At 47.9% G+C, this 14,946-nt stretch overlaps 1 protein-coding gene across 1 annotated transcript in view; it reads left to right on the top strand.

Annotated features, from left to right (window-relative positions):
* The first annotated feature begins 1,355 nt into the window (after positions 1 to 1,355).
* The window catches only part of COL23A1 (collagen type XXIII alpha 1 chain), a 328,339-nt gene continuing 314,748 nt past the window's right edge, over positions 1,356 to 14,946 (top strand). Inside the window, exon 1 of the mRNA XM_088133808.1 lies at positions 1,356 to 3,264. Coding sequence (XP_087989934.1) covers positions 2,986 to 3,264 — 279 coding nt within the window. The 5' untranslated portion in view covers positions 1,356 to 2,985. The remainder of the gene's footprint in view (positions 3,265 to 14,946) is intronic.

Below are 14,946 nucleotides of genomic sequence, written 5' to 3'. Positions count from 1 at the left end.
GACCCATCGGGTCTAATCTCCTCCTCTGTGCAACTGAGTTCAATATATATTACCTTCAAGTAAAAGAATGTTTTAAGATGGAAGCCTAATGCATACTAGAATAAGACCCTCCAAGCTCACTGGGGCTTATGGGTGAGTAAATATGCATAAGATTGTGTAGACAGGACAAAGAGGTAATGTTAGATGAAATTATAAGCCAAATTGACATACTAAAAATAAATAAAACCTCAAGTCCAAACAGTATCCACCCAAGAGTTTTTGAAGAACTTTAATATGAAATTGTTGATCTTTTTACAAGAACACAGAACTCCTCAAGAACTGGAAAACAGCCAGTGTGACTCAAAAAAGATCAAAGAGGCAATAAAGGTGTTAGGCCAGTTACTTTTGTATCTGTTCTAGAGAAAATTATTGAAAGTGTTATTAAAAAGAAAATAAGCAAATGCAAGGAAGAGTGAGGCTGGATGAAAAGAAACCAAAGGAGCTCCTTTAAAGGTACATCTTGTTTTTCTAGACTTCTTTGAGGTGTTAACAAACATGTAGACAATACTAATCCAACAGTATATTTTGAAAAAAAAAATCAAGTCTCCTGAGCAAATTCAGCTACCCTCAAGTAAGAGGACGGAGCAATCATTGACAACTGATGAAAAATAGGAATCAAAGTGGGAATAAATGGCCAGTTTTCACACTGATGATATATATAAACTGGAATCCTCCAGGGATTGTTGTTGGAACTGGTGTTGTTTAGCTTATGTGCATGTGTGATTTTATGGAGCATTTGGGGAGAAATGTCAAAGCCAAATGTCTGTTGAATCCAAAAGAGCATAACTGACATCACTTGCCTCCAACTTATATCTCTTACATAATGTAAACAATGTAGATTGATGCAAATTATGTTAATTATGTCTATTATCCCAGAATGCTTTGGACACCATGGACTTTAATCTGGTAACGTCTGAATTAAAATGGGTAGTGTTGGGCTTCAGGGTTTAGTGACAACTGATTTCTGAACTCAAATGTTGTCCATTGCATGTAAAGTCTGCTAACTAGTAGTCTGTAAAATTGAGATACTTAATGTACTATCTAAAGTTAGGGCTGAGCAGTTATGGCTGTGTTTGCTGATGAAATCAAACTATTCAGTGTGGTAACATCAAAAATGGGCTATAAAAATCTCCCAAAGCCTCCAAATTGAGTGAAATGTTTTTATAAATGGCAAATTAAATTCAGTGTGAACAAATGTAAAGTGATATATATATGTTGACATAAAAATTCTAAATACATTAATGAGTTCTTAGTTGGCAGTAACTGACCAGGAAAGAGAACTTTTAGTTATGGTGCGCAGTTTGATGAAAATGTCAACTTTGTACAGCTGCCACAACATTTGATCATTATTTATTATTATTATTATTATTATTATTTGAAATTTGATTATTGGAACCAGTAGATAAAGAAGTGAAAATATAACTATTGTACATCATTACAAAGTTATGGTGCAACCACACTCAGAGTACTGCTCATCACACTTTGAAAAGGATTATTTTAGAGTTAGAAAAGGTGCAAAAAAGGACAATCAAAATTATTAGGGGCTAAAGGAACTCCTCTTCAAAGACCACTGTACATCAATTGAGGCTCTTTAGCTTAGAACAAAAGGAAACATACTTAGTGCATGAAATCATGCAAAGCTTAGATAATGAGTTTTTCTCTCACCACCTTAGAATTCAAAGTTCTCCATTGAAATTAAATGTAGGGAGATTCTGGACTGATGGAAGGAAATACATTTTTACATGGGACTCAATTAAACTAGAATTTGCTACTGGCATTGTGGAAGATCATAGAGGATCAGGCCATCAATGGCTACTAATATTGATGAATGTTTGCTACCTCCTGAATCATAGGCAGCCCTAAACGGTAGGAATGGAAGAGCGCCGTCAGCCTCCAGTCCAGGTTCAGGAGCTTCCCAAGTGAATCAAGCTGACCACTGTGTCACACATTCTAGATGGGCCTGTAACATGATCCAGCAGGGCTCTTCTTACAATTCCATCTCAGTAATATGGCCTCTTTAGTGTATACTTATAAGTTGTGGGTTATAAATTGTATTTGGTGTTTTTCTTTGGGGTGCAATGGAGCCATTTGAGAATTAAAGACCATACACCCTATAACATGTAAGTAAAAAAAGTACCGAAGATACAACTTCATAGGGATTCTAGATAACTTGTTGGATGGATAGTTCATTTTTGAGCTAACCATCCCTTCCATCTGGTACAAAGCAAAGCCAACTCAGAAGGGAGCCCCATTTGAGTTCAATGGAACATATTGCCATGCAACCGAAAATGGGAATAGCTGGAACATTTGCACATACATCCCAGTCTTTCCAACCTATCTGGTAAGACTCGAAATGGCTCTACCAGTCAACCCTCACCCAAAGCTTGCGAATAGAGATCTCAGCGCTGCTCCTGCCCTCATACGAGAAACCGATGGGGCGACCGCGGCGAGCTGAGAAGAATCCTTCCGCGGCTGCGGGCGGGCAGGCGGAGAAACGAGGCGAAGGTGTCCCGCTCGGAGCCTCTAGCCCTCTCTCCTTTTTTGAGCTGGGGTGCTTGGCGCAGCCCCGGCCTGGGCTGGGAGGAGACTGCGAAGGCGCTGGGGGCGGCTATCCGTTTCGGAATCCCCCGGGAAGGAGAGCCTCGAGTCGTGGACGCCGCCTCCGCCTCCCCAGTGCCAGAGGGATGAGGGGGGAGAGGCAGGCAGGCACCCACCTACCCTCCTCCCTGCCCCCGCCCCGCGCAGCTGGAGGGCCATGCTAGGGAAGAGGCCACACTTCCCAAACTTCCTGCCCCGCTCTCTCAGCAAACGGGTGCCAAGAGCTGCTCCCGCGCCCGCCGCCGCGCGAGCGCTTACTCAGCCAGAGGATCGCAGGAGCCGCCGCTCCCTCGCTCCCTGGGGAGGACCTGAGCGCTCGCCGCGTCTTCCTCACGGAGCGCGCACGCGATGAGCGGGCCTCGAGAGAAGGCGCCGGAGGCTGCGCCCCAAAGCGGCGGCCGATGCGCCGGGGGCGTTAGCAGGGGCCCCGTTATCCTCTCGCTGCTCTTCTCGCTCCTCTCGGTGGGCGCCTGCTTTCTGCTCAGCGCCAAGACCTCCAAGCTGCAGGGGCGGTTGGTGGCCCTGGAAGAAGAGTTGGCCAGCCGCGCTTGGAGCCCCGGGGAGCCGTTGGCCGCTGAACCTCTGCTCGCCGTGCTGCAGCCTCAGGTGGACGACCTTCTGCAGGAGGTAAGTGAGGACAAGGGCGGGGTGAGGCGAAGGGGACAAGGGCGGGGCGGGGTGGCCGGAGGCTGCCTTATTCACGTGCTTCTCTCAAGTAAACTTTCGAAGAAAGGTCTGGCTTCTCCCCGCCAGGTCTCGGAAGGAGCTGCGAATGGGAGGTGGGCAGGGTTGCGTTTTGACCGACTCTCAGCCGCGGACGCCTTTTGATTGGCAGAGCAGGGCTCGACCCAAGAATGCAGGAAGAGAGAGCTCTGTCGCACCTCAGTCCAAGGCTGAGTGGGCATTGGAAGGCGCTGCGTCCTGGATTTTCGTTCTGCTGAAGCGGCGTGGTTGTTGGTCTTCAAAGCGCCTCCTAGGGCATTGGGTGGCGTTTCTGCTGTAACAGTCCAAGACAGCTACTCAGTACTGAAAGCAGGCAGATGGGACCCTGTTCTCTAGCTTCTCAAAATGATACCGCTTATGGGCTGTTTTGGGTTGTGGTACTCTATCAGATTTCCTCAAATTGCTTGGGATCTGGTGAAGACCCTATCCTCAACACCTGGTCCATGTTGTCATCACAACAAACCAGGCTAAGCTAGAGTGAGATAATCCATTGCTTAGTATGTTAGCAGTTTAATCAATTCAGTAAACCATTGGCATGTTGCATGGATGTAACCATCATGACTTGTCTTAGAGTATCCTCTGAACTAAATGACTGAGCAAGGATTCAGACCTTGCTTTAATCCAGTCTTATCTGCCAGGACACCCTATTTTAATTGCAAGATTGAAAGCTCTACAATATATAAGTAAAAACATTTGCAAGAAAAGAACCAAGCTCAGAGAACCCCAAGGACTCCACAGTTCAACCCTGAGCTACACATATTCATTTCTAAAGATGTCCTCTAGTTGAGGTTAACTCTTGGTGGATGCATCCATGCAGTTTTCTTGGCACCATTTTGGAAATGGGTTGCCTTTGCCTTTTTCTGGGATCATTTTTGTTTTTTGCTTTATTTCACAGTTTAATCAACAGCCATGGATGTATGTAAAAATGTATATTTTGAGCATGTACAGAATGTTTTCTTCACTACAGTTCTGAAATTGTAAAAGTCTTCTGAAGATGACAAGGTCTCCTCCATCCTCTTTTAAACTGATATTCTCCAGAAATGTTGGGTTACAACTCTCAAAACTGTAAATGCATATTATATTTAGTAAATATTTGTAAGTATACATTTGTGAAATCTGGATTTCTAGACTACTTCATTATCTTGTGTTTTTAAATTATGTGACAGCCGGTGCTCAAAACAGTCTGTATCAGTTGAATTTCCAGAATGCCATGTTGGCATTGTAATTTAAGACATATCCGGAGGGCTCCAGGTTGGTGAGAGGTGGTTTCTGTTATAAATAGCTAAAACATTTCAAACTTACTGATAATCATCATATTGTGTAGGGTTGGGGAAAGCTCCAGTAATAACCTTTCTTAAAATCAAGAACACTTTAGCAACCTTTCCCAGGGTAGGAAGAGCCTTGTAGTAAGTGTAAAGTGAAGCTAATTTTTATTTATGAAGCATGGAAAATAGGGTTGCAAAGATTTGCAAACTGTGGGCCATATCTTGGAGATTGGTTGGCATTAATACACAGATTTGACTGGTACTGCACCCAGACAAATCTTAATCTCAGTTTACTTATCTATCACAATTAAGACATCCCCCCTCCCTCCCCCACCCCATTGAACTGGGCTGATCTGGAACAAAGCTAAACATGGTGTGACCTGGTTAGTACTTGGATGCAAGACCAGTAGGAAACCCTAGGGTTGTAGGCTAGGTGAGAAAATCAGAAAAACAATCTAGAACAAGGCAGTAGCAAGCCACTTTTGTATAACTGCCAAGAAAATTACATGGACATGTCTATGTAGCCACCAAGTGTCAAGCTTGACAAGAGGGAAATTAAAGGGACTTTCTTAAGTACTCAGTTAAGTGCAAAATGTTAGATACCACTCATAACTTGATTACACTTCTTCGTAGGGGAACCGCTGATGTGAAGTGAGGAGGTTGTGACACTGTAAAAACAAAGAAATGTATTATAATATCAACAGAGAATGTGACATTGCATGCTATAGTAAGAGATTAAGATTCTATAGTATTGTTCCTTATTATATTCTGCAATAAATCAGGATGGCTGCTGTTCTGAAACATGATGTAAAATTGCATATCTGGAATTATAAGGAGGAATAGTCCTTCTTGATAGTAGCCCCCTTCTCTCTGGAATAGTCCCTCCCAGAAGTATGTGTGGCTTTCCCTGGCTGACATCACAAAAATCAATTAAATATGTTTTATTCCAGTGAGCCTTTGGTCCCTGCTGATTGATTGATTGATTGATTGAGAATGCCTATCTGAGGTTTTGCATTGGATTGCATTTCTATGTTGTTTTTCCCTTGTTTGTTTCTGTTTCCAGGTGTATGCTTGTTTTAACAGTATGCTGTTAAATTGGGGCAGATTACAAATACTGATAGATAAGTAAATATGGCACACTAAGTTTTATCTAACAGGTTTATAGAATTTGAGGCTTTTTGCTCATGAGATTTTACAGGTTGCAGCCAACTTTTAGAGAAGAATTAGAAAGGCTAAGAATCCCTTTCATGGTGTGTTTTCTAATCCTATGCAAAGCACCCATCATTTGCTTTCTTTAAAAGACCAGAAGTGTGTTGGATGTAGATACTTGATGCAAAATCCATGTCAAAAGATGAAAACAATTTATGGTGTTTCTCAGTTTGTAGCTATATCTCCAAGACTGGAAAATTGGCGTGAAATTGCTTAACGTTTAAACAAAAACAGGGCAGAATCTGACAGCAACATCTATACGCTAACTCCACTTAATGTTGATTGTGAGCAGTCAAGGAAAGAAGAACACAGAGTTTAAATTCAATTTCAAGAATAAAATTTCTGCAGAACTGCAAAATCCCTCTATTAAATATAGGTAGTTCCAAATGAATAAGTATGTCCTTTGATTCTTAAGCCTGCTATATTACTGACAGAGCATTCAAATAGGGTAATCGTTCAATTAGTCTCAGATACAGTTCTTCATGACCTCTTTAACTGTCACAGGATAGCTTGCAAGATATCCTGGAGTACACTCTCCTGCTATAAATAGCACTTTCGTACCAATGTTTTGAATTTTGTAGCCAGTCTATACAATACAGTTCAGTCCAACTTCACTGGCTTGTGATTTACAAATAGATGAACAAAAGCCAAGAGAAATGGGGAAATTACTACTGTAGTGTAATAGTATGATTGCAGTTTAATGAAGTGATATTGTAATGAAGAATCCCTTCTTGAAATAGTCATTATGAAAAAAAGAAATTCTAATACAAATAGTGGATGCTGCAGAAATATTCAAAGAAAGATGGGAGATTTAATTTTCAAATTTAGCTGAAAGTTACAAACCTATCCAGATATCATTTACATTCCATTTTGTTTCTGATTGAGAATAGTTTCTTACTTGCTGAACTTTTTAAAATCTGGATTGCTTTGGTTATACAGTAATGCTAAATCAATGAACCATTATTATAAATCTTACATTTATTAAGTCTCCTGCTGTGTTTATTTTCTTTTTCTGAGTGACTGAAAGATTGGAATGCCTGACTTTAAAAAGTCTTTTCTAATATTATTTTTTTAAAACTGGCATACAAAGGAGAATATGGGGATTAATGTATTCATTCATTAGAGAATTGTGTTTTAGATATTTAATGAAGATCTGGAAAAAAAAGACACATATGGGGGATCGAAAGAAGAACTAAAAATAAACATAATTCATAATTGTAGAGATAGTGTCAGGTAGGTTAAAAATCAGAATAAAATGGGGTTGGTGAACAATGCTAACAACAATAAAATATTCTTCAGGCACATTCAAAATAAAAGGAAGAGAAAAGAATATTTACACCAGTTGCTCAGTGAAGATGGCAAAATGCCAGATGTTAACACACAACCAGCTACAAAGGTAGAACTACTCAGTTCCTATTCTGATTCAGTCTTTCCCAGCAAGAAGGTATTTGTTGTACCAGGCACGATGAAGGGGCAGGATTGAAGCTTGGGACTGAAGCTTGAGATTGAGAGATATATGGTCAGGAAATGTTGGTTTATTTTGAATGAGTTTAAATCTCCAAGGCTGCATGACCTACTGTATATCCTACCATACTATAGGAACAAACTTAATATTCTGGTTGAACTTTTATGTATTACTTTTGAGAAATCCCAGAAAACAAGCGAAATGTTAGATAATGAAAGGAAGGCAAATGTCACAGGAAATTCTAACTTCAAAAATGGGAAAAGAAGGATCCAGGAAACTATTGCCAGCCCTTCAAGGTAGGCTAGATCAGGAAACAGACTCAAGTTGACTGGAACTCTAATAATATAGACTATAGTAGCAGAATCTTGAAAGCCTGGCTATGTTTCCCATAACACTTTGTTTCCCAGGCCTAAAACATGCTTTTGTAACTGTCACTGCATAGGTTCTCCAAGGTCATCTCTGTGGCTCTCCACAACTTTGAAACAGTCTTATATAGGAAGATTCTAGAGCAGACAATAAAACAATCAGTCTGCACACACCTTGATAATAGTGTGGTGATTACCAAAAACCAGTATGGATTAGTCAAGAGCAGGTCTTGTGCAACTGACTTTTTTTTTTTACTTGTAACATTCTCAGTTGGATGGCCATGGACATAAAGAATCTTGATTTCAATAAAGCATTTGATAAAGTACCCCATAACATTCTGGATTGGGAAGCTAGTTATGTGTGGGCTGGAAAGCATGACAATTAAGGGCATATATAGCTATCTTTAAAAAGATATTTGGCAATTGTTCTTCATCAAACTCGAATTAAGTATCAAATGGAATGTCATTAAGAGAAGGTTTAATTGTTTCCAAATCACAGGAAAGAAGAGTTCCACCTTGTTCTGCACTGGTCAGATCCCACCTCAATTCTGTTTTGTTTTTTTTGTTTTTTTTTGGTACTGTACTTTGAGAAGAAGTTAGATAAACTGAACTTGATAAGAAAAGAGCAATGAAGGTGATCAGGGGATTAGAAACTATGAAAAGAGATGGGAGGAACTGGGAAGGTTTAGCCTTGAGAAGAGAAAAATGTTGAAGTGGGTCAGGATATGATAACACTGAAAAGATGTCATACAGAAGACAGTTAGGACCTGTTTCTATCATCCCCAAAGGCATAACACAGAATAATGGTCTTAAGTTACAGGAGGAAAGCAACTTGACTGGAACTAATTATCAAGGGAGGTGATGAGCTCATGTTCACAGAATATATTCAAGGAGAAGCTGGACAATCTGTTGTCTGGATTATTATGATTCCTAAGCTAAACAAAGTATTGGGTTTTAAAAGGAAGTTCTTAGTATCATCTAATCCATCCTCCTGCCCAGTGTAGGAATCACCTCTCCGTAGCTTTTTCACCTCCCTTCACCAGTGAAAGAAATTCCATCATTTCCCAGGACAAAAGTGCTTTGAATACCTAAAGTCAAGTATCATGTCTTCCTGTAGGTTTATCTTCCAGGCTAAACCTATCCAACATGTCCAGCTGTTCTTCATTCATTTTTCATTCTTGATCCCTTATCATCTTGGTTGTTTTCCTCTGGGTATGCTCCATTTTTTCCAGTGTCATTCCTAAAACGTTGTTCAAAAGTGGATGCAATATTCTAGATCCAGCCTGACCAATGCTGAATAAAGAGATACAGTGATTTTCGTTACTACTGATACTATATTTCTGTTGATGCAGTCTATGACTGTCTGTGACTATGTCTATGCAGTCTATGACTGCATTTGCTTTTTTCCCCCCAGCTGTATCATACACTGTTGGCTCATATTCACTTTGTGATCCACCAAGAGACCCAGGTTCTTTTTGAATATACTGCTACCTGGCATGTTTCCTTCACCTTATAATCATGCTTGACTTTTCCTACCCAAATTTAAGACTTCACAGTTGTTTCTGTTGAAATTCATCTTGCTGCCATCTCATCATCATCTTTTTTTTTCCACCATCCTACCATCCACTTCTAGCAGCAGGCTAGTTTGTATATAGAGTCACTGGAATACTCTTTGCATTTATATAGAGACACTGGAATTTTTGGATCATAAAACCTGACCTGTACCTTCCTGCGTAAGTTCTTTGCTACCTTATGCGATGGGTCTTTTTATAACATGATTGGTGTGATTAATGCATAGAAATGTCTTCTTAGCCTATTATCTACAGTCTGAAAAACAAGTTTCCTATATTTACAAGGTAGCACAGGTTCCCTGTAGATGATGTTTCCTCAGATTTGGGATCCTCAGCAAGCCCTTTCTGACAGATCTCACCAAAGGAGAAGATTCATCTTGGAGATGGTGGTCTTGGAGATATCCAGGCCTTAAGCTATGTATGGTTTTAAAGGTGATAGCCTGCACTTTGAATTGCATTTGGAACTAACTACCAACCAGTGCTGCTTCTGTAGTAGTGATGTCACATAAGTGAACCTTGGTACTCCTGTATCTATTCAGGCCAGTTACTGAACCAACTGAAGTGACTGACCAGTCTTCAAGGGCAGCTCCATGCAGTCCAGTTCTGAGGTGACAAATGTGAGATTTGCCCCGTTCGACAGAGAAACTCTCGTGACACATGTGGTTCACAAAGAAGGTTTACTCATGCGTAACGTAGTAGTCACAAGCAAAGCCAGGACTGGCTTGGTACAATTGCATCACTTGTTATATTCCCCCCTTCCCGCGCTTTTTCCCGCCTCGTGATCGCGTTGCGGCTGTGGGCTATTAGGCCCCCCAATGTCCCCCCTGATCGTTCATGATGGCAGGGTCGGTCAGAGTCCATTGTCCTTGATTGCCAGTCCCCCTCCGGCTGGGTTGGTCCCTCCCTGCTACGTGCAGACCCGCGGGTTCTGTGCTGCGTTGCGATCTTGTTTCGCTGTCCTGCGGCCCCGTTCCTTGCTTGCTCGCGCCGTTATCAGTTCATAGTTAAAAGCTTCCGCTGCGGTTTTCCTGTTTAGCTGGCCGCAGGTGGCTCGTTAATTAGCGGCGCTTTCGGTTCCTCTTTTCCCCGCTAGCTACCGCCGGTGGATTCCGCGTGGTCTGGTTGCGAGCTTCCCTGCAACCCCGTGCTTCCCTGAAGCCTCGTGCTGACCGAACCTGACATGCCGCCCCCCTGACGACAACTCCCCCCCCTTGGTCCTATTTCGGCTTCCCGGGGTATTTACTGTAAAAGTCCCGCACTAGGTCCGGCGCCCTTATGTGGGTTTTACTCACCCATTCGCTGTGGGACTTGGGGAAATGTTTCCATTGCACTAGGAGCTGGGTCTGCCCCTTGTGCCTCCGGGCGTCCAGTATCCGGTTGATTTCGAAATGCTGCTCCCCCCCGACCATGATGGGTGGTGGTACTCCCTCCGCCTTGTGCCAGGCGTTCCCCGGCTGGTGCAACTTTAGCAGGCTGCAATGGAACACCGGGTGGATCTTCCCGAGGCTTTTCGGGAGCGTCAGCCTGACGGTCACCGGATTGATGACCTCCGAAATGGGGAACGGCCCCACAAACCTCGGGCTGAGTTTTTCGATGCCTGGTGCGTCTTTAGGTTTTTGGTTGACAGATACACCTGGTCCCCCACTTTCCACTTTTCCTCGGGGAGCCTCTTGCGGTCCGCGTGCTTCTTGTAGTCGGCTTTGGCTCTTTGCAATGCCGCGTGCGCCGCTCGCCGGGTCTCGTCGATTTGGGCGAACCAGGCGTCCAGGGAGTTGATCTGGGATTCCGGCTGAGGCAGCTCCGGCATGGGGACGAAATCTCTCCCGGTGGCTACTTTGAACGGAGAGAACCCGGTGCTCTTGTGGACGGCGTTGTTGTATGCCACCTCCGCGAATGGTAGTAGCTCCGCCCAATCGTCCTGTTGGTGCCCCACGTAGCAGCGCAGGTACTGTTCGAGCCCCCGTTCAGGCGTTCCGTGGCTCCGTCCGTCTGCGGGTGCGCCGCGGAGGATAGGGCTTGTTTCGTCCCCACCCGCTTCAGGAACTCCCGCCAGAACCGCGCGATGAAGTTGCCGCCCCGATCGCTGACGATACGTCGAGGTGCGCCGTGGAGTCGGTAGACATGTTGCACGAACAGTCTCGCCAGCCCCTCGGCCGTGGGGACTCGCCGGCACGCTACAAAGTGCGCTTGTTTGGAGAATAAGTCCGTGACCACCCAAATGGCGGTCTTCCCCTTACTCTCCGGGAGCTCCACTATGAAGTCCATGGCGACCTCTTGCCAAGGGCCGTCGGGTTCCGCTACCGGCTGGAGTAGGCCTCTAGGTTTGCCTTTGGCTCCTTTCGCTGTTGCGCACACCGGGCAACCCCCGAGTACGCCTCCACGTCCTTCCGGAGCGTGGGCCACCAAAACTGCCGCCGGATTAAGTGGAGTGTCTTTACGAAGCCGTAATGCCCCGCGCTCCGGCTGTCGTGGGCTCTCTCCATGACCTCCCGTCGGCAACCCTCGGGCACGTACAGCTTTCCTTCGTGCCACCACAACCCCTCTTGGCCGGTTAGCGCCTCTCGGTTCTGCTTGAGCCAATCGTCCCGCTCCGCCGCCTCCGCGAACCCTTGCCTTACTTCAGACGCCGCGTCCCGTCGCTCCCCCTTGGTCTGGCTTCGGGTCACCGCCTTTGCAGCCAGCCTGCTGGCGGGGATGACGGAGTCCACGATCTCCTCCCGTAGGCTGGCGTGTTGGGGCATGCGAGACAGTCCATCCGCTAAGAAGTTGCGCTTCCCGGGGATGTGTTTCAGTGTGAACCTGAACCTCCCGAAGTATTGGGACCACCGTGCCTGTTTGGGGGATAGCTTACGCGGGGTCTTCAGGGCCTCGAGGTTCTTATGGTCCGTCCACACCTCGAACGGTTCAGTTGCCCCCTCCAGTAGATGCCTCCACGTGGCCAGCGCCCACTTGACCGCGTACGCCTCTTTCTCCCACACCATCCACCTCCTCTCCGTCTCGGTGAATTTGCGGGAGGCGTAGGCGCACGGGTGGATGGCCCCCTCCGGGCTGGGTTGGAGCAGGACTGCTCCCGTTGCCACGTCTGATGCATCCACTTGGATTATAAACCGCCGGTCTGGGTCGGGATGGCGCAGGATCGGCTCCGCGGTGAACCGCTGTTTTAGTTCCTCAAACGCCCCCTGGCATTCTGCAGTCCACGCGAGTGCCATGCTGGGCTTGGGGGTTTCCCAGTGCCCTTGGTTTTTAGCAGGTCGGTTAGGGGAAGGGCGATTTGGGCGAAGTTCGGGATGAACTGACGATAGAAGTTCGCAAACCCTAGGAAGCTTTGGAGTTGCCTCCGGGTTCGCGGCGCTTCCCAGCCCAGGACATCCCTTACTTTCGCCGGGTCCATCTCAATTCCCCGGCTGGATATTCGGTAGCCGAGGTAGTCTAGTTGCTCTCGATGGAACTCGCATTTCGAGAGCTTTGCGTACAGCTGTGCCTTCAGCAGTCTCTGGAGCACCGTGCGCACCAGGCTCACGTGCTCCGCCAGGGTCTCGGTGTAGATGAGGATGTCGTCCAGGTAGACCAGGACGCCCCGGTAGAGTAGGTCGTGCAGCACCTCATTTATTAGCTGCATAAATACCCCCGGGGCCCCTTTTAATCCGAACGGCATCACGGAAAACTGGTAGCTTCCGAGCGGGGTGTTGAACGCCATCTTCCACTCATCTTTTGCGCGGATCCTAACTCTGAAGTAGGCTTCGTGCAAGTCCAGTTTTGTGAACACCCTCCCCTTCGACAGATGCGACATCAAGTCCTTCATCAGGGGGAGGGGGTATTTGTACTCCGTGCTGATTGCGTTCAGCCCCCGGTAGTCTACGCACATACGGAGCGAGCCGTCCTTCTTCTCCCGGAATAACACCGGGGCCGCTAATGGTGACTTCGCGGGTTGGATGAATCCCCGCGCTAGGTTCTTGTCTATGAACTCGCGCAGGGCCCCCATCTCCCTCCTCGACAGGGAGTACATTTTCGGCTTAGGCAGGGTCGCTCCTGGCTCTAGCTCGATGGCGCAATCACTGGGCCGGTGTGGTGGGAGCTGGTCGGACTCCTTCTCCCCGAACGCTGCCGCCAGGTCTCGATACTGCCTCGGGATTCCGCCGCCCGTCGGGGGTTCCCCGGGTCCGGCCCCTCGCTTTGCGGTCGCCTCGCCAGTCGCCGCTGCCTCCCCTCGCCTCGGGATCGTGGCGGGTCTCCGGGGTCCCGGCGCTGCTGCTGCTGCTGTTGCCGCCCGGGTCTCGGGCCCCATCTGCTCTCGCCCCGTCTCCCGGTGTCCCGGACCCTCCGCTGGTCCGCCGGTGGTTGCGGCTGCCTCCGTCTCCACGGCTCGGTCCCCTCTGCTCTCGCCCCTCGCCGGTCTGTCGACCCCGAACCGCACTGCCTCCGCCGTCCAGTCGACTCGTGGGTTCCGCCGCCGCAGCCACGCCAAGCCGAGTACCACCGCGTAGTCGGCCACCGGGACCACCACGAACCTCAGTTCTTCCCGGTGACTCCCGATCGTCATCTGGACCGGCTCGGTGTAATACTGAGCTGGCCCCCCCCCTGCCAGCGTGCCATCTAACTGGCTGAATGAAATGGGCTCCCGGAGGCGCCTCAGCTGTAGCCCGAGCCCCGAGACCACCGCTGGGTGCATCAAGCAGTGGGTGCAGCCCGAGTCCAGTAGCGCCCGTAGCTGCGCCTCCCTCCGGATCTCACCCCCGGACGTGTATCCTCACCCGGAACGGTGGGCAGTCCTCGTCTCCTATTGGGTCCGCGCGCCTCGACTCCCCTGCTCGCACTGGGACGCCATTCAGTGCGAGCGCGCCTCGTTTCCCGCCGGCTCCGAGTCCTCTCCGGAGGATGCTGTCTCCGGGGTCGACCACCCCCGCGTCCTTTCTCGGTCACCGCCGCCACTGCCCCCTTCCGCGGTCGGTCACCGGTCCTTTTCCCGTTCGCACGCGGGGTTTTGACTTCGGGCCGTGGTGGGGCGCCTTCCCGCTCCGTCGGGCACTGCGCCGCTCGGTGGCCTCTGCCTCCGCATCGGAAGCACAGATTCGGGGCTCTGGTCGCCTCTCGCCTCCCGGTGGACTGCCGTCGACCGCTCCGTCTCTCCTCGGGGTCCTCTCCCTCGGCCGGTCCCTCGTCTGGTCCCGTCGTCTTGTGCTCTGTTGGATCTGCCGCCACGCCGATTCCGCCGTTCCGGCCAGCCAGATCCAATCCTTCACTGTGGACGGGTCGTCCCGCCCCAGTGCCCGTTCCAGGATCTCTGGGTTGAGTCCCCTCTTAAAATACTTCACCTTCAGGGACTCCGGCCAGTCCGCGAGCTTCTCGGCCAACCTCCGGAACTCCAGGGCATATTCCGATACCGATTTGCCCCGCTGTCTGAACTGTAGGATGTCGTCCTCCGCCCGCTTGGCGCTCAATGTGTCCTCGAATCTGTCCCGGAGCGCCTGCATGAAGTCCGGGAAACTCCGTAGTTCCGCCGCGTTGGCATCGTACAGCCCGATCACCCAGCTGGCTGCTTGGCCATCTAGCAGCTCGGCCACGTAGGATACCCTGTCCTCGTCTCTAGCGAATAGGTGACCACCCCTCTGCATGAACCCCCTGACGTGCGTCAGAAAGTGCGGCAGCTGTTCGGGGTCCCCTGAGAACTTCCCAGTGATACCTCGAAGTCTCAGGGCGTCTGCCGCCCGTTG

Source organism: Python bivittatus, unplaced genomic scaffold (assembly GCF_059951505.1).
Source record: "Python bivittatus isolate LINGU-HERP-01145 unplaced genomic scaffold, Pbiv_v1 ctg000080_np1212, whole genome shotgun sequence".
Classification (NCBI taxonomy): domain Eukaryota; kingdom Metazoa; phylum Chordata; class Lepidosauria; order Squamata; family Pythonidae; genus Python; species Python bivittatus.
The sequence above is the reverse complement of the archived record's forward strand: the minus strand, read 5'-3'. Positions and strand labels throughout refer to the sequence as shown.